General features: G+C 48.7%; 1 protein-coding gene across 2 annotated transcripts; it reads right to left on the reverse strand.

Moving 5' to 3' along the window:
- Nucleotides 1-425: 425 nt before the first annotated feature.
- On the reverse strand, nucleotides 426-25,719 carry TLR5 (toll like receptor 5). 2 transcript variants are annotated; one of them, XM_055581957.1, is made up of 3 exons: nucleotides 25,652-25,719; nucleotides 14,974-15,135; nucleotides 426-4,267 (listed from the first exon to the last, which is right to left on the reverse strand). In XM_055581957.1, the coding sequence occupies exon 3, from the start codon at nucleotides 4,261-4,263 to the stop codon at nucleotides 1,687-1,689; it is 2,577 nt and encodes an 858-aa protein (XP_055437932.1). In that variant the 5' UTR covers nucleotides 4,264-4,267; nucleotides 14,974-15,135; nucleotides 25,652-25,719; the 3' UTR covers nucleotides 426-1,686. The 2 variants fall into 2 exon arrangements, with proteins under 2 accessions (XP_055437932.1, XP_055437933.1); XM_055581958.1 differs by lacking the exon at nucleotides 14,974-15,135 and having other exon boundaries at nucleotides 25,652-25,687.
- Nucleotides 25,720-25,957: the final 238 nt, after the last annotated feature.

Below are 25,957 nucleotides of genomic sequence, written 5' to 3' on the forward strand. Positions count from 1 at the left end.
TGTGGTGTTGGAGAAGACTCTTGAGAGTCCCTTGGACTGCAAGGAGATCCAACCAGTCCATTCTAAATGAGATCAGTCCTGGGTGTTCATTGAAAAGACTGATGCTAAAGCTGAAACTCCAATACTTTGGCCACCTCATGCGAAGAGTTGACTCATTGGAAAAGACCCTGATGCTGGGAGGGATTGGGGGCAGGAGGAGAAGGGGACAACAGAGGATGAGATGGCTGGATGGCATCACCAACTCTATGGACATGAGTTTGGGTAAACTCCAGGAGTTGGTGATGGACAGGGAGGCTTGGCGTGCTGCAGTTCATGGGGTCACAAAGAGTCGGACACAACTGAGCAACTGAACTGAACTGAACTGAATGCTTTTGCAGAAAAACATTTATTATTAAAATCAATCTAAAAAATACAAAATACACATAGATTTTTCTTAAGATAAAAAAGAATACAAATTCTAAGAAATCACAACTGCCTCCAGAAGGCCCTCCTTGGTGTGGAGACCCTCTTATGGCCATTAGGGTGGCTAAAGATAAGATCTGAGACACCCTGACATTCTTGGTGGATTTAACTCTCGCGTCAACTCTGTGAGGTAGAGAGGATCACACCTACAGATGAGAAAACAAGCCCAGTGAAGGTGTATAATGTGCTCAAGGCCACACAGCTCGGGAGCAGCAGAATCAGAGGTCAAACCAAGTTCTGGGTCCAGGTCCAATTTCTTTCTGCAACAGCATGAGTGGTCGATAAATGAAGTATGGGGGGAAATAAAGCTGAAATAGGCTGGTGAAATAAAAGCCTTGAAAGCCAGGTTGAAATAAAGGTTGCAAGCCAAAAAGAACGTCCATGGCCCACTAGGGTTAGATCCAAGAGGTAAGAAGAAGTAAGGCAATAAGGCCTCAGGAGATCTAGTCATTCTCATGCTGGCTTCTTTGGGGCCACTCTGATCCCTGAGACTGGGCATGACCTGTACTGAGCAATGGCATTGTTCTCAGGGTAATAGTAGGAACCATGCCTCTTTTTCTGTTTGTTTTCTATTTAGTGTTGTTGTGCTAGGCACAGAGCCCTCAGAATCACTGACCAGCCCCCTTCTGGAAACGAATGCTAGAGAAAGGGTGTCAGCCATCTGTAACTTCTCCCAAGGTGCCCTTGCCATGCAGAGGATATATCCTGTAGTCGATGCAATGGGAGAGATCAGTGTTACTGGTTCTGAAAGGAAACCAATGCAGAGTAAGAACTGCTGGGGGCAGTTGCAATTTTCTAGATCTATTACTTTCCATTTGGACGTTGGCAAGACAAAACATTGTGTTGCTATGAAAATCAAGGAGATTTATGTTCTTTTCATTGTAGGAAAACAACAACTCCATAAAGGACCCCCAAATGGCAACTTAAGGGCTTCCTAGGTGGCTCAGTGGTAAAGACTCTGCCTGCTAATACAAGAGACACAGGAGACTTGGGTTCGATCCCTGGGTCACGAAGATCCCCTGGAGGAGGAAATGGCAAACCACTCCAGTATTCTTGCCTAGGAAATCCCATGAACAGAGGCGCCTGGTGGGCTACAGTCCATGGGGTCGCAAAGAGTAGGACATGACCAAGCAACTGAACACAAAGGTATGCAAATGGTAACTGGTGGAAATAAAAGGTACAGAGTTATCTGTGGCTTGCGATAAGTGGAAACTGCTCCTTTGCCTAGGAGATGGTGGTTACATTTTGCAGCTGAATAGTACTGTCTTTCTTCCTTTCCTTTTCTTTCTTTAGAATGCATTGAGAGAGTTTATTGAGAAACCAGTCAACATCCTGGAGATCCTCAGGCCACCTCAAGTACTGCCGTTTCTGGACGAACCCTCTGATGGACTGATGCTTCATCAGATGGAACTGGGACAGGGACCCCACCACCACCATGATGAGGGCGCCACTGAGGTCAGCTAAGCACCTGCTCTGGGCATAACTGAAGGCTTCGAGGCACCACCCGTCTCTAAGGAAGTGTCTGCTCACGAGACAGACAGTCTTTCTGCTGCTCCACACGGCATCCTGGATGTTGGCAATGTGGTTTTCCCCAGGCATAAAGTCTCTTTCTTCAAAGCACAGGTTAAATCTGTTTTGGCTGTTGTACTGGACATCCAGGTGTTTGAGCAAAGCATTCTGCACCCATTCAAAGTCTTTGCTACTGAAGCACAAATAGGCATCGTATTTGTACATATCTGATTCTCTTCCCTTGATGGGGTCCTTGAACAGCAGACTCTGGGCTTTCTTATAACAGATGAACCAAAACCCCCTGAACTTAGTAACCATGAGGGTGATCACGAGGAACACAGTCAAGGTGACAGTGACCAAGATGAAAAGGGAAAACTTTAGGGACTCTAAAACTTCTTCTTCTTCACAACTTTCTGTGGAAAGACTGTAAATGGAAACCCCAGCCAGAGAGTTTGGGTACATGCAGTACATGTCTGCTGGAGATCCAGCTATTGTGATATTGGTTTGATTGAGCCAATGGATAAAAGCACTAAGTTCACACTCACAGATGAAATTGTTATGAGTTATGTCTATGGCACTCAGTGATGCAAATAAATCAGGATCAGGAGAGAGGAGCTGGTTTCCAGATATATCCAGGATCTCTAAGTTAGCAGGTAAGTCGCCAGGAAAAAGAACAGTCAGCCTGTTGTCTTTGAGGCTGAGTCCCCTCAGTGCAGTCAGATGATGAAATACTCCTGGTGGAAGGAAATTCAGGTAGTTTTTATTTAGATAGAGGAGTTGGAGATGAGAAAGCCCCTTAAAAATATTCCAACATGACCCAGTTTCCCAGGCAAGTTGCAACATATTTTCTCCAAGGTAAAGCTTTTCTAGGCTGGAATTCTCTGAAGGGGCATGGTTTTGGTGACAAAAGGAAAAGCGATTTTGATTTAAAATGAGAATCTGGAGATGAGGTACCTGGAGAAGGAAGTAGAGATCATTCAGATTTTCTAGCCTATTCTCTGATAATTGGATGAAATTGGCTGTAAGTGGGATATTTGGCAAAGTCATCAGCTTATTGCCACTTAAGAAGATATTACGAATGCTTGGAAGAAAATAAATTGTTTTAAGAGCATTATCCCGGAGGTCCAAGGTATTTAATTTCCCCAGGAATTTGAATGTTTTGTCCTGAATGATCCCAATGTGATTCTTCTGCAGGTCAATATAGGCCACCTTAGGTAGTCCATCGAAATCATAATTATATAATTCCCCAAGAAGGTTATATGATATATTGAGAACTTGGAGGTTGTCGAGTCCATAAAACGCATTCCTCGAAATACTGTTTATCTTGTTGTAGGCGAGGTTTAGTTCCTTCAGCTCCTGGAGTGTCTCAAAGACTCGGAAGTTCAGGGAGAAGATATACCCATGTGAAATGTCCAGCTGTATCATCGAGCTCCTGGCCAGCCCAGCAAAGGTGTGGTAGTCAGGATCCTTCAGGTTGGAGAAGCCAAATGAAGAACCCATAATGTGATGAGTAAGAACCAAAGAGAAAATCTGGCTCCCATTGATGGCATTGCTGAAGTTTCTCATGATGTCCACCCCCCAGCCATTGCCAGAAACATCTAGGGTTTCCAGGACCATGTTTCTGAATGGGTTCAGACACTTCTTCCAGTCCACTGAGACCCTGCTGTACAGGTGGTTATCAGCAAGGCTTAAGAAGGAGAGTGTTTTCCCTTGGAGGGGTTTGAACTCCTGCTCACATACAATAGGTATTTGGTTGAGGGAAAAATCAATGGACTTCAAGGAATTCAGTTCCCGGAATGAGGGATGAAGGTAAAGACTCTGAATTTTATTTTTGGATAGGTCCAAGTGAGTCAAAGATGCCAAATTTCTGAAATAACCATCTTTTAATACAGCATCGGAGAGACCACAGAAAAACAGTCGAAGTTCAGTGAGGTGGGGCAGTCCCTGAAAAGCATCTGGATGCAAGAAGTCTATCTGACTTCCACCCAGGTCTAGGATCCTGAGATTGGGCAGGTTTCGGAAGGCTTCTCTGTAAATGGTCAAGGGGGTAAACTGAGTTCCCAGCTCCAGCAGCTGCAACTGCTCCAGGAAGGGGAAGGATGCGGTTGTGACTGTCCTGATATAGTTGAAGCTGAGCAGGAGGCTCTTGGTGGTGTTGGGGACCTGGGGCACTTGGGTGAGGTTGCAGGAAAGATAGATGGCTCTCCAACCATCGAAGAAGCAGGAAGAAATTCCAAGTGCAGGACTGGTCAGGAGTACAACTCCTAAGAGAAGGTCAAGGCAGTCTCCCATGATCCTATGGAGAAGAAGGGAGAGTAAAGACACAGACATCTAAGCTCAAGGCACTGAGCAACAGCCTTGAGGATGCTTAGGGCCTGGGGGACCCCTTTGTGATGTGGTTGCTTCTTAGACCCTGTGTTCCTCTGGGTCCATGGCCATGCCTATTGGCAGATACTGTGTGGTGCAGACAGAGCTTTTCTCTCTTTTTATCTATTATGTTGCTTTTTTTTTTTTTTTTTTACATAGCAAGCATGGTTGTAAGTACTTCAGAAATACTTTATTTAATCTTTGTGATAACTCAGCATTCATTCATAAGGTTGTGAATTCATTCATTCAAGATCTGCTGATGGAAGTTGGGGAAAACATTAGGAAGAGATATATTTGAACTTCACCCCAGCCAGGGACCCCATTCCTATCCCAAGGCAGCCTCTGCTGAGGACTAGAAAATAAATCCACTGATTTTTCTTTCCCCTCTAATCTGCCAAAGATACTAAGTCATCTCTATTTATCCATCCTCACTTCCTACACAGTATAGCTCATCATGTAAAAATTGGGTACACCATTTTTCAGTTTAATAAGGATGCACTAAGCACCAACTGCATGCCTGGCACTTGTGTGACCACGTGAGCATACAACTAAACAAAACCCAGACCCCTTACCTAGTCCAACAGGTAAATTCACTGTCTGTCTGTGTTGAGCATTTGCTTGTACAGAGCGGCAAAAGGCGCCGAATGAAGGTGTCCGCTTATGTTCTCAGTGCTGTGCTGGGAGCTGTGAGGGTACAGAGGGTGCACGAGGGCCCCTAGAGAGCTTCACCTCTACCCACCGGCATGGCACCTCCAGCTGGTGCCTGCCAAGTACTCAACTTGAGCTACGTGTTGTATCAGAAGGCCTCTGCTGGAAGGTAAGGAAGGAGCTACATGGTTCAGAGGGCAGAGTGAGGGGGAGAGTAAAGAAAGAAACAAGAGGGCTCTGGTTTATGAAAACATCCCTGGTTCGGTTTCCATATCTGGGTAGACAGCATGAAGAGGCCATGGCACCAGAGGAGGCGCTGGCCCTGGATCACCTGCAGGCTCTGAAGAGGCTTTGTTGTATTGGGGGTGATTTGTGGTAGGGTTTCCACAGCACCTTGGAGGCTCTGACACACAATTTACAGCTGATCAGAAGGAGACATCAACTCCTGAGTTGACCCAAAGTATCAAAAGCAGGCCACGTTAACAGTAAGCCAGCAAGACTTCGCTGGTGGTCCAGTGGTTAAGAACCTGCCTGCCAGGGCAGGAGACATGGGTTTCATCCCTGGTCTGGGAAGATGCCACATGCCGTGGGGCAACTAAGCCCATGTGCCACAACTACTGAACCCACAAGCAGCAACAAAGATCCAAGGCAGCCAAAAATAAATAAATTCATTAAATTAAAAGAAAAGAGTTGGGGGCATGGTATACTCATGTATACCATGAGATGAAAAATAACCATTGCCATTTCACATTTGAAATTAAACCATTTCCAGTTGGTAGTAATTAAATATAACCTACTATTAAAAATAACCCCCAAACCAGGCACTTGAGAATCATAGGAAAGAACTTGGTGAGAATGTTTATCAAGGCTCTTAATTTCTCTGCCATTCCCACCCATGGGCTCAGGGTAACAACAGCTGAGTCACCTTTGTTCTCTGAAATGTCACCCCCAATGTTAGCAAGTCATGTCAGTTTTACCTCCCAAGTCTACTCGGTTCAAGCTCCCATCTCTTGAGAGTTCTCACTGATCTCTCTCATTTCCAGTCTTACCCTCTGTTTCCCAAACAGCAGCCAGGGTGTTCTTTCAGAAACATAACCCAGAAGATACCACGCCTCCGCACAGACCCCCTTCCTCCTCCTCCCACTGCTCTGGGAATAAAATCCTGCAAAGACTTCCTTCATCTGGTTCTTGCCTGTCTCTGCCACACCCTCCTCCTCAATAACTTACTCAGTTAATTTTTGCTGAGCATCTGTGTCTGGCACTGTTTTAGTGGTGAACACAATAGACCAAGCCTCTCTCCAAAAATGCACGTTTGCAACATAAACCAAATTTTGTACCTGAGTTCAGAGGGTTCACTGTTCTCCTGAAGGCTACCCCTTTCAATCTCATGAGGAAAACCCTTGGTTTACATATACCCACCACCAGGTTTTACGTTCTAGAACAGGGCTTGGGAAACTTTTTCTGTAAAGGGCCAAATGGTGAATATTTTAGGCTTTGCAGTCCAAATACCGTAGTTTGTTAACCTCTGTTTTAGAAGAAAAGAGAATGGAGACTTTGATTTCACCAATGAGGATTTTAAATGACTGTAAGATAAATGTGTTCTGATACTGAACTGATATTTGCAGGAAAGAACTAGCTTGGCCCCCAAGCTGCTGACAGTTTTGTGGCTGTTGCTTTATTCAAACATCAGAATGAATTCTCGTCTTATGTAACCTGACAGGAAAATCCTTGCAGAGACATGGGAGTGAGAACGCCAGTTCAGAATAACAGAGTTAAGATGTCTAGTTTCAATCCTGTTTCTTCATGGACCACTCAGGGCTGGCCTCCAAATGTTGACACTGTACTAGGCAGCTTGACCTTGAATTCATGGTAACAGCAAGTGAAAGAAAAGTCCCAAACAACACATGTTCAATACACTCAATTTTCAAGTCTATCACAGGGAAGCTAAAATTAAACAGCAAGATAGGCCAGTTGAACAAACAGATATTAAAGAAAATCATTTGGGTTCATGTCATGCTACGAAGACATACTACAGACCTATTTTCTTATGAAATACAGCAAAGTGTGAAATAGCTACATCTTCGTCTCTGAAGCAGACTTCTACAGGTCAGGTGGCAGGACACATGAGTACAGGAGCCAGGTGACCTGGTGAGCCAACAGGAGTCTGGAGGGGTTATTCATAAAGACAGAAGCTAGGAAGAGGGACCATCCCAGGAAGGGGTGTCCTGGAATGAGAACCAGGATCCAAAATGGGTCGAATACGAATGAATGAATATGAATGAATGAATGAATGAAATACGAATGAATGCCCTCTATGAGGGCAAATCTAGTTTCAAGGTGGGAACCAGGCCATAGAATTGTTTCAGACCAAATGTCAGAAAGATGAGCTTCCAGAGTGAAGGCAGGCTGTGAGACAGGGTGGGCAGCAGGTGTGGACTTAGGGAACCCAAGAAAAAAAGATCAAGTGACCTAAAAGTCCAGACCCTAAGTGGGTTGAAGCCAAAGGGAGCAAGAGGGATGACAGTGTGTTGGGGTAAAGCCTGGAAGAAGCCTGTGCCAGACAGGGCTCATTGCTTCTTGATCCCAGAGCAGCTGGTTGCTGGCAGCAGCTGCCGACCCCGCAGAGGAGGGCGCCCTCCAGGGGTGTCTGGAGTGAGTTCTCAGTGGCAGCAGATAGAGCAGCCTGGCAGTGCGCTCCTAAACTATTAGTAAAAAGATGGTGAGAATCGACGCGTACGGACACTGTTAGTTCCGCCATCAGGCGATATACTCAGTCCTTCCTAAAAATCGCTCCGCTATGCAAAATCACACAATAAAACCACAGGACTTCTGGGGGAAAAGAGGGCCGCACACAGCACGCAAAGCCTTCATCAGCAGCACCTAAAAAACCTAATGAAAATGGTAGCACCATTTTATACATGTATGTGGATAAGAAATATGTGCACACACACTGCAAGATATATCCCTTTCCTTGGAAAAGGCCTGAGGGGTGCTGCGCGGGAGCTACTGTGAGGTGCTGGGAGGAGGGGGCTATTTGGTATCGGGAAGTGGAACACCAGTTGGGGATGGGTGTCCGCTCAAAGCACACACGGAGTGTGAAGGTCGCTGGCAGGTTTCTGAGATCTTTTCCCTCGTCACATGTAGTTTGGTTCGGCTGGGTCGTTTTCTCCATGAAAGCTTAAGAAACGGCACATCAGCAAATGCAAATTTCACGTTCACTAATAAATTCATGCTGTTCCCTAATATATGAATCATCTTCCCTAATACAGCAATACTGTTCCTTAATGTGTCAGTCGTGTTGGAACAAAGTTGTTATTTCACAGCAAGCATTATAACAGAACACCCAGTTCTCATTCAAGGCTAACAGTTCAAATTAAGAGTAGGACAAAAGGAGATTCCATATATGAGCTATCCTCTGCACCTGTGTGGCAGAGTCTGGAGAACTCGTGGGACTGGCTCAGGAATCAGCTCTGGGGACCAGTGCAGACTCAGGTGCCAAAGGGCTCAGAACCTTGGGCAGAGAGTGTCACCTCCAGCAGCCTCGGCAGGTTCCTGTCTCAATGAGAGACTGAATGAGAGACGGCCTCAACTCTGGTGACATATGAGAACCACCTGAAGAGCTTTGAGCACTGAAGCTCAGGCTTCCCATAGACCAGTTAAAAGAGACTCTCAGGGGTGTGTACTCTTAACAAGTAACTGGATTTTGTACACACCCAAATTTTAGAATCACTGGTATAAACCCATGGTTCTCTAACTTAGCCATACATCGGAACCACTGGGGGAGTTAAAATAAAATACAGGAACTGGATTCCATCTATGGGTGATTTGGTTGGTCTAGGGTGTGGCTAGGGCATCCTGAGTTGTCAAATCTCTCCTGATGATTCCAGTTTTGGAAGGTAGGCTCACATGGCTGCAAGTTTGACGGTACCTTAGAACCGGTACAGGTATTTGCACACCACACTCATAACTGCATTATGCACAACAGCCAACAGGTAGGAATGCCCCAAATGTCCACTGATAGATGCAAAGATAATGTGGTACATCCATAAAACGGAATATTATTAGAAACAGAGGAAAAAGCTGGCACACGCTTCAACAACATGTGTAAACCTTAAAGATACTCTGCATGAAATAAGTGAATCACAAAAGACACATACTATTTGATTCCACTTATATGAGGGACTTAGATTAGTCAAATTCAGAGAGACAAAAAGTGAATAGACGTTTCCAGGTGTTGGAGGGAGGGGTGGGGAATTATGGTTTTGTAGGTTCAGAGTTTCCGTTTGCGATGATGAGAAATTTCTGGAAATGAATGCTCAGTCATGTACGACTCTGTGATCCCATGGACTGTAGCCCACCAGGCTCCTCTCTCCATGGGATTCTCCAGGCAAGAATACTAGAGTGGGTTGCCATTCCCTTCTCCAGGGGATCTTCCCGAAACAGGGATTGAACCCGGGTCTCCTGAATTGCAGGCAGATTCTTTACTGTTTGAGCCACCATCTACAGTATGAATGTCCTTAATGTCAAGTATGGGCTTCCCTGGTGGCTAAGCAGTAAAGAAGCTGCCTGCAATGTAAGAGCTGCAGGAGAGGCGGTTTTAATCCCTGCATCAGGAAGCGGCATGGCAACCCGCTCCAGTATTCTTGCCTGGAGAATCCATGGACAGAGGAGCCTAATTTGCTACAAGAGTCAGACATGACTGAAGTGACTTAGCATGCATGTACAATGTCAAATATATTTGACCACAATCAGAAAATAAAATTAAAGAGAAAAAAGTAATACCACCTCTCCTAGAGTCTGACTCCTGGAGATTCAGCTGGATAGGTCTCATGGAGCTGGGGAAGAGCATTTTATCACCATATGCCAGATACTTTGAGGAGAGTGGTCCTCAGGCCACACACTCTGAGAAACCCTGGTCTAAAGGACCCCCTCCAAGTCAGAAACCCCATGCTTTTCTTAGAGGAAGAGAGCTGGAAAGAAATTCAGAGGGCTGTTGAGAATTGGGGTTTTATTACTGAGGCTCACTGTGTCCAGGGCTCTGAGGGGTAACAGGAGCAGCTCGATCAATGCAGGCCTCAATACTCCTGCCAAACACTGTTAATTAAGATAATGAGACCAGAGGGAGAAGGGTCGCAGCCCTTTTCTCTGAGTTGAATTCATTTAGCTTTAATCCCAGCTGTCAGCAGAGCGGGTTCCCTTTCTTGACTTAATTGCCTGCCTAGCAGAGCCGCTGGCCTCGGCGTGGGTGAGTTACCAGCCTTGGTGTCTCTGCGGGAAGCAGGGAAGCCTACCCAGGGGCGTCTCTGCTCCCCGGGCACCACACTTGGCTGGCAAATCCTGCTGGCCCAGGCCAGGACTGCTCCTGTGCTAATTTAATACTTGGTTCTTAACAAATAATATTCATAATGGGCTGTTTGGCTGCACCTGGGATTCCGAGCTTGGCCGCAAGGCTGGAGAGAGGACGTTTCTCCTGGCAGGTGATGGCCCACATCTGGCAGGAGGCCGGAGCACCGGGCATGGAGAACCAATCGCTGCCTGAGCAAAACAGTTAATTCATTTCCAAATGGGTGCTGGGGAGGGTTTCTCCTGGGTTCACAGAACAATAAACATCCTGGACCAAGTCCACATGGGGAGACATTCAAGTTCAGCCTCGGGAAAAGGCTCAAGGCCAGTGGACACGGTGATCTTCCCAGGGCAAACGTGCTCTCCAGATGCAGGACACAGCATCACGTCATTGGAACAAGCCAGCAAATGAGCACTCTGAAGCTAGCAGTGTCGCCAGGGCCGTGGTCCTTCCAGACCAGTGTTCTGCCTCTGACAGCAGTTCCAATAAAACGCATGGTGACTGCTTCGCTGTGAACCTCAGCGTTTGCTCCCCAGATACAAATCCAGCTTTCGCACAAACCACCATAATTTCGAGGCTCTTCCCGAGTGACCTTTTTTTCACTCAACACCACCTCTTCTCATGGTGACCAGCTGCTGTATTGAGAATCTGTGCTCGTCCTGGAGTCACTCCTCCCAGGCCCAGGCCCGGGCTCTGTGCTGGTCACTGCAGGATGTTGGGGGTCCTCTGCCTGCCAAGGTCTCATGGTCTGCAGATACTCTAGAGCAGTGATGCCCAAGAGGTGTCCTCGCACCAGCAACATCAGTGCTACCTGGCCCCCCTCCCCTACCTCCTGAATCAGAAGCTCTGGGGCATGGCCTGGCATGCTGCTCTATCAAGCCCTCTGGGTGGTTCTGATGCACATTCACATCTGAGAACCACTGGACTCGAGTCTGGAGGGAGGAAAGAAGTATATCCTAATAACTACAATACCACAGAGTGGATACCTCATGCCCACAGAGCTCTGAGCTTCCTCCCTTTCTGCATCCTCCCAAGTCTCTGTGTGCTCAGTTGCTTTAGTCGTGTCTGACTCTTTGCCACCCTATGTGGGAGTTCAGGCTCCTCTGTCCATGGGATTCTCCAGGCAAGAATACTGGAGTGGGTTGCCATGCCCTCCTCTAGGGGATCTTCCCAACCCAACCCAATCAAACCGGCATCTCCTGCATTGCAAACAGATTCTTTACCTACTGAGCTACCTGAGAAGGTACCATTATACACATGAGAAAACTAAGGCCCAGAGAAGTTAAGTAGCTTACTTAGGGCCACACAGCTCTGACTCCCCTCTAAACGCAGTGACTCCGGTGTGGCTGTCAGTGTGGGAGGACTGCTGCAGCCCACCTCTGGGTCTTCATCTGCGGCTCTGTGGTCACTTCCCCTTGGTCACAAAGGGATGGGCTCCTGGGGGAAGGTGAACCTCTCAGCCGTTCACCCCCTTCAGCTCCAAGTGAAGGTCCACCTCACCCCACAGTCACTCCTTCCCGAGATGACCCCTTTGAAAATGCTAACTTCTCACCCGTGCACTCAGCATGACCCTCCCCCTTCCAGGTCTCCTGGGCCCTTCCTTCCACTAGGCTGACTCTCTGATGGCCTCCTGATCCTTCTCAAACCTTCTCTGCTCTTCAAATGCATCTGCCCTTTCCACCTCCCCATCATTCTACACCCCATGGACCTTCTCTTCAGACCCTCTGCCAATACCTTCAACCCGGATGCCTCCTTGCTCTTCTCTCCAGTCTGTCTACACCAGCTGCCTGCCCGCTGCATGCCTACACCCGGTGGCTATAGTTCTGTTGGGAGGAACCACACTGGTGCTCACACAAATACGCAGAATCCAACCGTGCGGTCACCCCTCTCCTACCCCCAGGGGTAATTGCAAACCTCTGCTGGTTTCCCCGCCCATCCTGCCTGGCCTCGGCCCTCTCAGAAGCCACTGAAACCTTGCTTCCTATTTCCAGGAGAAAAAGTCCCGGCTCCCTTTGTTTTTGTAAACTATTTTCTTTCTAAAAAATTATTTATTTATTTATGGCTGCACTGGGTCTTCACTGCGGCACACAGGCGTTCTCTAGTTGCAGCGAGTGGGGCTACTGTTTGTCGTGGGGCACAGGCTTCTCTCTGCAGTGGCTTCTCTTGCTGCGGAGCACGGGCTCTAGGGCACACAGGCTTCAGTAGCTGTGGTGCATGGGCTTAGCTGCTCCACAGCATGTGGGATCTGCCCGGATCAGGGATCAAACCCGTGCCTCCTGCATTGGCAGGAGGATTCTTATCTACTGAGCCACCAGGGGAGTCCAGAAAGGCCTGGCTCTTGACCTGGCATATGCTGCAGCCACCCGTTGACTCCCTGTGTCCCTCAGCAAGGCCCACCAGGGGGCTCAAGGCCCGTCCTGGTGGGAGCACCATGCAAAGCCACTGGGAGGTGGGCTTTGGCGTGCAGAGAGCGTGGTGGGTCAGAAGCAGAGCCCGCTTAGGCTGGTGCAGCCACAGAGGGAGGCTCGCTTGTGCATACCTGGGGCAAAAGGTGCTCCACTGGCAGGCCCTGGCAGTTCATTCATGCAAACAAAAAGGAAAGTGTGCTCCCCACCCACCCTTTTCCTCAGACCCATTACACGCCTGAGCAGAGACAGTCAGCAGCAGCTTCCGTGGGCATCATGGTTAACACAGCAGGGCAAAGCCTGGTAACTGATGACTGTTCTCCAAAGAGGGAGCAGAAAATCAGTGCAGTGGGTCTCTATGCGCTGGTGTGCCCTCAGAGAATGGTTTACTGACTTGCTGGCACCTGGTGGTCTCCTTAGGGTCTGTTTGCATCTCTCTGTCGCATGATGCCTTGATACAAAGCTGGTCTCGTACATCTAGCCCAGCAAGAAACTTCCCTTTCATGTGTCATGGGGTGGCAGGGGAGATCACGAGAGACTCAGTCAAATGCCTTGCTGCATTCCCAGGGCTGCTGGAAGCTGGTAATGCTGTCAGGATGGAAATGAGCTGAGTCTGATACAACTTGCTGGTCTAGAACCTACGCATACCTGCAGGGGTTCCCGCCACCTTTCCTCAGAGCTGCAGACCTGAGACCAGATCTCTTCTAGGAGACTGTCCACATCAGCTGCCAGGCTCACGATACACCTTGTGCGCGTGCTCAGTCGTGTCTGACTCTGGGACCCCATGGGCTGTAGCCCGCCAGGCTCCTCTGTCCATGGGATTATCCTGGCAAGAATACTGGAGGGGGTTGCCATTTCCTCCTCCAGGAGATCTTCCCCACTCAGGAATTGAACCTGTGTCTTCTGCATTGGCAGGCAGATTCTTTACTACTGAGCCACCTGGGAAGCCCTTAAGCTTACTGGTTTGTAGCTTATTTTGTAAATATCTGCTGAATGAATCAATTTGTCACGTCCTGCCTCTGGGTCCTGCTCTGTCTTCATGACCTGCAGGGCCAGCTACCAGGGCGATGAGGGCAGGTCTGTGCTCTGGGTTCCTTGGATGGGCTGGTCCAGATGGGGGGAACCTGGGGCCCTTTGGAGCAGCCCCATCTCATCTGCTCTCTCCCATCCTACCTGGGAGTGGTTATCTGTGCTTACAATAGCCTCTGAGAGGGAGCATGCCCCTCCTTCTTCTTCCACATCTGGACATAGCTTGAAATATCCTCTTGGGCATCTGTAGCATTTCCTCCACATTCAGAGCACTTGGGGCTGTAGCCTTTCTGACTCATCAAACACTGTGCTCTATTCATCTTTGGTTGTGGATCCTTATTTCCATCTTCAGTACATACGAAACTCTAAAGAGGTGGGTAAAGTCAGATCAGCTTCCTTAATCCCCCACTGAAAGAAGCCTCAAGTACATCAGTGCAGATGGTGGCTAGTCCTGTGACGTTCATGTCAGGACACCACCACCAGCATCAATTCCCCTTACTTCCAGCTGTTTGGGTTGCTGCTGCCTCCTGTCCAGGCTGCTGCAGTGACTGACCCCCTACCCACACCCACAGCAAGTCTTACCCCCAAACCTGCATCTCTCACTCAGCTACACAAGGGAGCTTGTAGGAGGCACGGCTCTGACCAGAAAACTTCTGGTTCCTCCTGACCACAATGATCCAACCCTTCAGGGGGCAAGACTCCACATGGACTCTAATCTATTCCTGAAATGGCTGATTAGAGGGGTCCCTTAGTGCCTGAACCCTTTCATTGGCCAGAGGGGGAAACTCCAGACAATCTACCTTCTGGCTTTTCTAGTCTGGCCTGGGCTCCGCAGATAACTCGCCTTCTCCTAGTGTGGCCTCCATCCAGCTTCTCTGCTTCTACTGATCCTGGGCATGGGGTGCTTGTCCCCATCTCATCTGTTTACCCAACCCCAACTCACCCCACACAGGCTACCCCTGAGGCCAACTCTTCCATGAAACGGTTCTCATATTCCCACAAGTGCTTTATCTCCTGCCCTGGTTCTGTGGACATGTCCACGATGGCATTTTCATCACCACATTCCTCCTCCAGCCTGCCCATCTCCTGAGGGCAAGGACCAGTTTTGCTCAAGTAGTACCCCCGAGGCACACAGCACAACTGAAGCATCCGGTGAGCTGTTTCCCATTCATATTCTGAAGGAGGGCGATTTTCATCAGGAGTACTTACCTCCAGTCCCAGCACAAGGGGCTTCTGATGTGTTCTTATTCTAGAGATATGAGGTCCCTGATTGTTTAAAGGCTTTAGTTCCTAAGACTCTGCCAACCTCCTCGCAGAGAAGATGGTGGTCAGTGTTTTTCTGGTGAATTAGGAGAAAGAGTTTTTGCTTTCCTAAGGGAGAACAGGAAAGCTAATTAGGAGGGAGAAGCAGCGAACATTATGGAGATGGTTTTCTATGCCACACAGCGATTTTTATCTGTGGGGAAATTTAAAACGTTGAGTGTGTCCCTGATTAAGTGGAATTGGAAAAGATCAAAACCCTTTTGTAAACTGAGGCATGTGGAACATCAGAGCTGAAGGGACCTGGAGAAATCTCAGGTCCACCTCTGGGTCAAGGAGTTGGGTGGGGAGGCTCTCTCCCTTGTCACTCTGTGGAGGGAACTCCATGCTTTCACAATCCACTCCATCTTTATTGTCATGGTGGTCGGGAGGAAATGACCCAGCTGTCCCCTTCAAGACAATTCTGAGGTCATTTTCCAGGGGCTCACACAAAGGATGGGAATAGTCCATCATCTACCCCACAGTGAGCAGAGAGCTTGCAGGTTTCTAGGGAAAGAGCTCAGTTTGCCATCCGAGTTTGACGTTTCTAAGCAGTACAACTAGGTAAATTATGGCTGATCTAGGAGATGTTGGGCAGTTATTGAGTCTCAGATTTAGGATGAGATAGGTCCTGAAAGTTAAGGACGCCATACAGTTCTTTTCACTGTTTTATAGATGAGTAAACTGTGGCTCGGAGGTTGAGTATGTGCTTAAGGTCACATAACCATCGCACTGCAGAGCTAGGATTTGAATCCAGCTGTAAACTTGTCATTTTGATCTTCAAAAAATAAAAATTGTGGACACTGCAAAAGAGATACAGAGCCTCCAAAGATGATTTGCATATGAATCACCCAGAGATCTTGCTGAAGTGCAGATTCTGACTCAAGCTGGTTTGGGGGAGGACCTGAGATTCTGCATTTCTAACAAGCCTCCAGGTAATACTGATAATGCTAGTTCAGTGATCATGAGCGCTAAGAGCTCTATTATGGCCCTCACTGCTCACTACTCAGGCCGCCTCAAACCCCCCGGGGATGATGTATAAACAGGATGTTGCATGATCACTTTGGAGAAGCGGGGACCATACATTCACTCCCAATTCTTCTCAGTCCTGAAGACTGAAACATCGGCTGTTTGCTTGAGGAGGGTTATTTGACGTTTCAGAGGGAAGGGAGCTGGGCAGGTCACATCATTTTACTTGGAGCTGAGGAAACGACTTAGCAACTAAGCAACAACCAGAAAACAGGAAAGCTTGGGTACCATTTCTCTGGCTCCAGCACAGGTGCCTCTCCTGGATACCAGTAGGGGACGCACAAAGGGCGGAGACCGAGGCAGGAGCCCTCTGAGGGCCTCCGGAAAGTCTGGGCTGAGGAATGTGGAGGCCACAATGGCTCTGAACTGAGCCCTGCGGAGAAGTTCCTATTGCTTGCTTAAGCTTAGAGAGCATGCAAACGCTCCTGGCAGGCTGGCCATTCCTGGAGCATAGGGAGAGGAGGCTGCGACTGAATTTCAAAATAGAAGTGTGATGTATTTTCTTTCCTAGCACGTACCTTAGAAGGAATTATCCACCCTCAACCCCACCCCCACATCCTTTGAGGTTCTGAATCTGTTGGGCAGTGTACACAATTTTGATTTGCGGGGAAAGGTCAAAATGACAACTAAGTGTGTAGCTGGATTCAAATCCTAACTCCACAATTTAATGGATGTGTGACCTCGAGGAAGTGCTTAACCTCTCTGAGCACCAACTTAATCATCTATACAATGGCAACAATAACAGTTTCTCCTTCCCCAGGGAAGCATATTCAGCGGCTTCTGAGGAGACTCTAGTGCCCGAACGGAGAACCAGTTATTGATGCATAATCCTCTAATATTTCTTGCTTCTTTAGTAGACAGACATCATTTATCCAACTGCACCTCACCAAAAATGTATTCCTTTTGGAAACCACTCAAGGGAAACAGGGAGAGAAGGAAACAGAATTTCTCAGTACACTGGCGTGATTTGGTGTTTCTCTTTTCTGCACTCATGGGAAATTAATGTAAAAGCTTTCCTTATAGTCTTTACTATCTCCAGGTGGTAGTCCCCACAAACCATCCAGAGGCACGGAGACAGGATGAAAACCAAAATGGCTCAGGTACGAAATGGCTTCTCTTCTGTCTGCTCATTATAAACTCTTTGGCACCCAGTTTTAAAGCACCTGACTGCAAGAAATAATTCCATCTGAACAGTTATTAAAACCTAATAACTAGCATGACACATCTAAAAATCCTTGGGAAAAGACAGCTCACCAAGGCATTGACTTCCCTGGTGGCTCAGACGGTAGAGTCTGCCTTCAATACAGGCGACTCGGGTTCAATCCTTGGGTCAGGAAGATCCCCTGTAGAAGGGAATGGCAACCCACTCATTGTTGCCTGGAGAATTCCACAGAGTAGCCTGGCGGGCTATAGTCCAGGGGGTTGCAAAGAGTCTGACACTTAACAGTTACTGACTTAGTTGCCTGTCTTCCTCAGGCAGCACAACATTCTCAATTAGAAAATTAACATATAAGACTGACAGTCTCCCTGAATGCAACTCAGCTAAACTGAGTGTTCATGGGCAAAATAAACTGCCAAGAAAGATAGGCAGCTGCAAGGTCAGGAGCCTGAGCAGAGGGCAAGCTGGGAAATCTGATACTGCATCCCCTGAAAGTAATGACACAGACAATCCACTAAGTGCAGCAAAAATCATTTGGATTGTGATGTAAATTGGAAGCACTTGGGGAGAGGCATGGTGAAGAGAAACCTTATTAAACTATGATCCCTTAGACACAGAGGATGCAAATGTGAGGAGAGAGGACAAAACACTTCAGAACTGTCCGGGGAGGGATCTGCAGGCTGTGCTGGGTTAACAAAAGCATCATGAGAAACCTTCCCGGGCTGGTAGAATCATGCCTGCTCTGCAGCTGAATCAAGCCTGGGCAGAGATAAGGGAAGGGAGAGGGAGGGAGTTGGGCCAGGCAGAGGGGTCCCCCATCTCTGGGCCTGCCAGGTGCAGAGGAGGAAGGATGATTTCACTGGTGGTGCCCCAAGACGGGAGCAGGACAGGCAGGGCTGGGAAACACACCCCTGTTATAAGGACACATTCTTGCCATGTGCCCGGCATTCAGGGGCGAGGTCCGTGGAGTGTGGAAGCAGCCTGGACCAGCTACCCAAGGTGGGCTGTGTTCCCTGCTGAATGAGGGTGGAGTCAGCAAGAAACTGGGCTCCTCTGCCCTGTGGGTGATTCTTTAAAAGATGCATGAGATCACTGGGCTGGGATCACTGAGCAAGAGCTCTGGGCTGGGAGAGGGGAAAGCTGGTTTCTAGCTCTGCTTTGGCCATCACCTGGGTATCCTTGACAAATTTAACTTTCCTTGTCCTGTTTTTGTATGTGTTTGATGGGCAGTTTGAACTAGAAGCATTTTCATAGCCTGGAAACCTTCAAATTATCTAATGAGATTTGCTGAGTGTCATGAGAGCCATCACAGACCAGGACACAATCACCTCCCCTACTTTTTGGCAAATTTTTGAATCTATTATAGACAATCTTAAAAATATCTATGGAAAATAATGGTCTTGTGAAAGTCACTCAGTCGTGTCCAACTCTTTGCAACCCCATAGACTATACAGTCCATGGAATTCTCCAGGCCAGAATACAGGAGTGGGTGGCCTTTCCCACCTCCAGGGGATCTTCCCAACCCAGGGATCTAACCCAGGTCTCCCACATTGCAGATGGAATCTTTACGAGCTGAGCCACAAGGGGTGTACCAATAAAATGGATAAATAAAATGGATTTACATATATCTGGGCGCATCCCAGGTGGTGCTAGTGGTCAAGACCCCACCTACCAAAGCAGAAGATAAGACATATGAGCTGTGGGTTCGATTCCTGGGTTGGGAAGATCTCCTGGAGAAGGCATGGCAACTCACTCCAGTATTCTTGCCTGGAGAACCCCATGGACAGAGGAGCCTGGCGGGCTACACTCCATGGGGTCTCAGAGTTGGACACGACTGTAGTGACTTAGCAGGCACACACGTATATCCTGGCCTCAAATAGCAACTTTTTCCTACCTAGAAATTTACTCTCAGAGGGGACAGCTCCTGTGGCTAGATCATCTTTTAAGAGTAGAAAACTTTCCCCCCTCCATGTATTTCCACCTTCCTCTGCCCACTTCCATCCTCTACAATCTCCTGACATCACTGCCCCAGGCTAGTTATATAACTCAGGAGTAACTTGCAGAATCTTCTGGCTTTCATTTCCAAAACAGGGACTTAGGTCCAGGACACAGAGGCTTTTCCAGGAGGTCTTGAGAGGAGTGAAGTTGGAGGGGCAAAGCAAGGAGGTCTGGAAGAAACAGGAAAGGAAGAGAGGTCTGGGGGTCCTGGGAGGACAGGACTTTGGCAAGCCCCTAGGGTCTGGCTGGTCAGTCCAAAAATAGCAGAGACCACCAGGGAGGCGGGGTCAGCAGCCTTCTCAGTGGTAACCTGAGTGGATCAGACTGGTGAGCAGGATCCCCCGCAACCCCACCCTGAGCTCTCAGCACTGCATAAGATCCAGAAATCGTGACACCACCCTGGGGTGTTTTCTATTCTTGCCAGCCTGATGAGACAAAGACTGCAAACTAATATTAAGTTGATTGCTACAAAATAAAAGGCAGGGCAGTATTTCTTGCACAACTGAGCATGTTACTGATTCATACTCGCAAACCTTGTGTGTGTTGAGAAAGAAAATAAAGTTAGCCTTGGAATTCTCTAGAACCAGTTAAGTCTCTGACCATGAACCTCAGAACACAGAAACTTAGGGCTGAAAGTGGTTTTCCATCTTGCCTTCATTATGAAAAGTGAAAGTGAAGTCGCTTAGTCATGTTCGACTCTTTGTGACCCCATGGACTGTAACCTATCAGGCTCCTCCGACCATCAAGTTTTCCAGGCAGGGATGCTGGAGAAGGAAATGCCATTTCCTTCTCCAGGGGATCTTCCTGACCCAAGGATCGAACCTAGGTCTCCTCCACTGCAGGCAGATGCTTTACCATCTGAGCCACTAGGGAAGCCCAAAATGGTCCACATCCAGGTTCCTGTTGATGTATGGCAGAAACCAACACGATATTGTAAAGCACTTGAAAGTGAAAGTCACTCAGTCATGTCCGACTCTTTGCAACCCCATGGACTATATAGTCCATGGAATTCTCCAGGCCAAAATACTGGAGTAGCTAGCCTTTCCTTTCTCTAGGGGATCTTCCCAACCCAGGAATTGAACCCAGGTCTCCCATATTGCAGGTGGATTTATTATGGCCTTCATTATGGCCACCTTCAAATGCTGGCTCAGTTGCCCTGTCTACAGAATAGAGTGGTTATGAGGATTCAATGAGATGACACATGTAGGTCATATTTCTGGGCTGCTGGCAGTGTCCTGCACATGGTAGATATTTATTGATGATTAAATTATTTATGACTAGAAAAGCTAGTCTAACCCACAATGAAGAGATAGATAGATAAATGGGTTTGGTGACCTTGGATAAGTCACGCTGTCAGCAGCACCATGATTAAGAATTCCGCAATAAAGCTGGAATCACAGACATCCATCTACAGCAAAGCATGAGCTGCTCACCCTGAATTAATGTAGTGGTTTGAGTACTCTTGCCTGGAGAATCCCATGGATGGAGGAGACTGGTGGGCTACAGTCCATGGGGTCACAAAGAGTCGGACATGACTGAGCGACTTCACTTTCTTTTCACTTTAAGTACACAGACCCTGAAGCCAGACACACCCAGTTGGAACCCTGCTCCCCCCTCACCACTGTGTCATTGGGTGAGCTCCCTGGGCCTCATTTTTGTCATCAGAAAAATAAGAATAATAACAAGACCTATTTTACAGGGACACAGAACAGTGTCTGCTGCTGCTGCTGCTAAGTCGCTTCAGTCGTGTCCGACTCTGTGCGACCCCATGACTGTGTCTGGCTCAGAGTAAATGCTGTTTGTGTGTCTGCTATTATTACTGGTGTCATGAATTTGTGCACAGTCAAGGAGAAAACATCTGGCCCGCACCATTATGAAGCAAAGTCAAGTTTGGGGCACTGGAGATGAGTTTACCATGCGTCAGGGAGGTGAGGACCAACTGCTTCCAGGTTGCAACATCATCTCCTTGGATTCGGCAGTACCATGGCTTGGGAGCTTACCCCAAATGAGAGTTCCCTGGGGCAACTGTTGGGGAGCAAGGTTAAATGAAACACAACCAATGTGAGCCGGGCAATTCATCCATATTCCTTAGCATACATGGGCTCTTCCCTCCTGCAGGGAACTGTGGTTAGATCTCTTACAAAACAAACAAAACTATCCTCTCTTGACATGACCACTCCCCACTTCCTGCTGAGAAAAAAATCTATCCTTTTGCCATGGCCAAATTCCACAGATGTGAGGTCTGAAGACTCCGCCCAATGTTTCCACTGCCCATTAATCAGCCTCTTTTGACCCCATGAGATCTGGCTTTCCTATGGGAGTGACACTCTCAAAGCTCGCCTCCTTCTCATCTGTTTTTGTTTGAATCGCTGTTCTTTTTGGCACAGACAGCTTTGGCCACGCATCTCTTCTTGAACTATCTCCTCCCTTGGCTTCTTTGATTTTCTTTTCTCTTTCTGTTTTCTACCCGTTCCTCTCTCCCACCACCACCCCCAGAATATAGGTTCTCCCCAAGACCTCAGCTTAGCTTCTTCCTGCAGTGGTTTCATTGGCTTTCACAAGCTGGACCGTCCTCTCTGAGCTCCTGTCACCTCCCTCTAACCCTGACCACATCTGCACTCAAGTGCACTTTTCTGCTGATTAAAGGACATCCCCACTTGCGCATCCTGCAATAACTTTAGATGCAAGGTGACTTAACAGTATTTTGGATTTTGAAAATCCTCCAGAAAATAGAAACATTTTTGCATGGCACTCAGAGTCATGGAGTGGACCTTCCCTGAGTCCAATTCCCCCTGCCTCGCGGGATTATATGCCAACCTTCTGTTTTCCTTCTTCATATTGCTCATCACCAAGTCTTACTTTTTTCCTTTCAAACATCTCTCATGTTGTCCTTGCTTTTACAATTCCAACCAGTGGAAATGGCATGAACAGGCATTGGATGGATGGTTCAGCTTTCTATCCAATGCCTGTTTATTGGGCACGCTCTCCCAAGAAAGTTGTTAGCTGAGAGGGCTTCATCAAGGATAAACCCAGCCCAAGTGACCTGGGAGCTAAGGGTCAGGAGCAGGAGGCACCCACAAGAGGGCATGATGCTGTGAGAGGATGTGCTGGCAGGCAGTGAGGCCCAGAGGAGGACATGCAAACCCAGCTTGAGGGACCTCTACACTCAGGGGATCCAGACGCTGAGTGCTATGGATGGGGAAGGGTAAGCTCTCAACAGCAGTGGGCCTTCCTGGCAGAGGCTGTCAAACGGCAGAGTCAAGGGAGACAGGGAGCCCGGGCCTGAGTCTGCTGTGATCCAACTGGTTCATAAGATTGAAGTGTAAGTTCAGGGTGTGAACTGGTGGGAAGGGAGGCTGGAGAGGACACCCTGGGGCCAGATCAAGAAGGACGTTGCAGTCTGTTCAGAGGCAGTGGTGGTGGTTTAGTCACTAAGTTGTGTCCGACTCTTGTGATTGCATGTGGTAGCCCACCAGGCTCCTCTGTCCATGGGGATTCTCCAGGCAAGAATACTGGAGTGAGTTGTCATTCCCTTCTCCAGGGGATCTTCCCAGGGCTGCTAAGGGCTTTAAGTACTGCCACTGAATTAAACCCAAATTCCTCCACCAAGCTTATCCAGTCTTTAAATTCCCAATAATAGCACTTAACCCACAAGTAAGTGAGGTGCTTCCTGGTGCCCACCTATGGCTGAATTTCAATCAGGAATCATTTACTGAGTGCTGTCTGCTATGTCCCAGACACTGAGTGGACTGCTAGATGAGCAAGACACAGCCCAGCCTCAGCTGGTGGGGCAAAACCCCTCAAGCCAACTGCGCAACACAGAGTGTATAGACTTCAGTAGGTGTTTGGTCAGGGGGCAGTGGAGGGGAAGGAGGAGCCCTCCAACTCTGCCTGAAGACCAGGGGAGCGGCCAGCCAGGGAAGTCTTCCTTGGGAAAGGTGCTATTTGAGATGCTATTTATGCTTCCTAAAAACCAGAGGATTCCGGGGACTTCCCTGATGGGAAATGTTTGTGTGTGTGTGTTTGTATACATGAAAAGAATATACAAATGGAGAAGAGGGACTAGCCTGGTGGTTCAGTGGTTAAGACTCTGAGCATCCAATGCAAAGGATGAGAGTTTGATCCCTGGTTGGGGAAATAAGATCCCACGTGCCATGCTGTGGCCAAAGAAAAGAGCCAAAAATATGCTCCCCACCTCCAAACAAAACACAGAGGATTCCCCAAAAGAGAGAATCCTGGGCACAGGACAGCAAGTGCAAGGAAAGAGAGGCATACAGAAGAGGCCTGGTCAGAATGGCATGAGGTCAGTGTGGCAGAGGGCGCCTGACAGTGGCAGGAGGCGGAGCCGGGAAGGAAGGCAGAGAATATGGGCTGCGTGGGGAAGGGGAGAGAGAGTGCCTTTGCTTATTCTGAGCTTCAGGGGCTTTTCCCCCTTTGCCTTGCCTGGTGCCTGACCATTGTTTCTAAATGCAGCTGAAGACTAAGCAGCTCCCAGAGCCTCTCTGCCTTTTCCAGACCACACGGGCTATCTTCTTTGAACCAGCAGACCATGCCACACAATTTCACTTGATTGCTCTCTGTTACACAGGTGCTGGTTTCTCTCCTCCCCTGAACCTCGAAGCCTCTAAAGGGCAGGAATGTTCCCTCAACCAACCTGAGTTGGTCCCATAGAGCCGAGCACACTGTAAGTCATAGCCCCCATGTCGGGGAAGGCACTGCAAAAACAGAACTGGGAATTCCCAAAGCTTGTGACCTGGCTGAAGATTTCCATCTGCTTTCTGCATTCTTTCCCACAAAACAAAAAGGGAAACAAAGATAGTGGATTCAGTCATTTCACATTTCAGTGTTTTCTTGCTCTCCGAGTCTGTGAGCAGGAATAGACAAACAGGACTATTTTGATTTCAGCACTCAGAAACCCAAACTTCCGGAGACAGGGAAATAAACAAAGAAAGCTCTGGGATACAACTTCTCGGAAGCCTTGCCTCCTTAAAAACAAACACCCAAAGCTGGCAGGGATGGCTCTGCATTCAAACCACAGACTCTAAAAGATTTTCGATCTACTCAGAGCTCTAATACCCAAGGGAATGGATGATTCTGCTCAGTCATTTAGAATAGGAGCACCAGAAGGGTGATATGCAGGGGTGTGGTCAGAGGGATTGTTAAAATACACTCAGTAACTAGCGTTGGCCTGGTTCCCTCCTCTGGGAACCCTCTGGAATGTCCCCACAATCCCACAAGTCGGGGATCAGCATTGAGCCCCACAGACCTTCTCCCAGGTTCCTCTTCCAAGGTTTCCTTTCTGATGGGCTGTGCCATCCCCAGGTCGGGAGGGAGGGACGCGGATGCAGGGCACAGCGGGACGCTGCTGGCCACTGCCTTCTGTCCACAAGCACAAGGATGAAGTGAGTCTGAGAGTCTAGGAGTCCTTGGACAGATTGGTCAATACTCAGCCTGGCTGAGTAAATGCAGGCAGAAGTGATCGAATGACACACACTTGGCCAGGGCCTGGCTGCTCCCCGAGGCAGCTCTCTATCAGTGTGTGATCACTATCAGCCTCTTCCAGGCACTGAGCAAGAGGGCAGCATCCCAGACCACCTGACGACACCATATGCGCTGGGTCATCGTCCAGCAAGAGCACCTATCTGAAGGACACTGGGATTACCTGCTTGCTTCTGGGTCCAGGTGCTGGACAGGTGTTCAAAACACGGCCTCAACGGACTTGCTGGGACAACACCCCTCACCCCATGACAATCCACTATCCCCATCTTCACCCCTTAAAAAAATATCATTCCATCTGTGGTTTCACAGGAGTGTTGCCACTATGCTCTTATCTTCACAAGCAGATTTTTCATTTTAAACTATTTACCTCAGAGTCTTTGCCAGGCTGCTCTACCTGGTGTTATGGGGGTGGAGATGTGGGGGTTCAAGGCCTTTTGTTGAGCAGCTCAGTAACTTTCTGGTATTTCCAGTGGTCCTGCTGAAGGTGGCTATTTCCCTTTTCTAAGGAAGATAGTGAAGCCACCTGCCCTTCTCAGGGTGGGGACGAAAGTGAAAAGGATAAAGTCTGATAGCTGTTCAAAGGTGGAGGTGCAAGTGACTTCCTCACAGCCAAAGTTTCCAGAGTCCCGCTGGCAAGGTATCCACGTGCTCCCCCTTTCTCCCTTCCCCCAGGGATGCCCCTCGAGAAGCCAAGAGCGAGGTCCAGGGAATGGGTCCAGGGAATGGGCGCCCGGGGCGCAAGAGGGGAGCTGTAAACAACCCAGGACACCTCTGCCGGTGGAAGAGGCGCCCGGTGGTCACAGGTGGCTGGCTCCCCGCCCCTCTGGGGGCTCCGGGCCCCCGCCCCGTCCCTGCCGGGGGCCAGCAGCCCTGACCTGCCCTCGTCTGCTGCAGAGCTCTCACCTCCGGGGAAGTCTGCCCACGCCTCGCACACCTCGGCTCGCTCCTCGCAGTCGCAGAAGCTGAGCCCCACGCGGGGGCCGGAAGACCTCGCCGGCCCCGCCCCCGGGCAGGCCCCGCCCACCAGGCCGGTCCCGCCCCCTCAGCCCAGGTAACCTTTTTGTTCTTTCTGGCTAGCGGCGGTCCTGCTCGAATCTTGAGGCTCCTCTGCTGCTGCGGGGACAGGCGAAAGTGTCCGTTTGACGAGGAAGAATATAGCGGACCCAAGGACTTGGGGAGTCGGGAGGGAGGGACGCGGATGCTGGGTGC

Source organism: Bubalus kerabau, chromosome 5 (genome assembly GCF_029407905.1).
Source record: "Bubalus kerabau isolate K-KA32 ecotype Philippines breed swamp buffalo chromosome 5, PCC_UOA_SB_1v2, whole genome shotgun sequence".
In the NCBI taxonomy this organism is placed as follows: domain Eukaryota; kingdom Metazoa; phylum Chordata; class Mammalia; order Artiodactyla; family Bovidae; genus Bubalus; species Bubalus kerabau.

Excerpts from the sequence above, each read along its gene's own strand:
- TLR5 (XM_055581957.1), bottom strand. The coding sequence starts at position 4,263 with ATGGGAGACTGCCTTGACCTTCTCTTAGGAGTTGTACTCCTGACCAGT.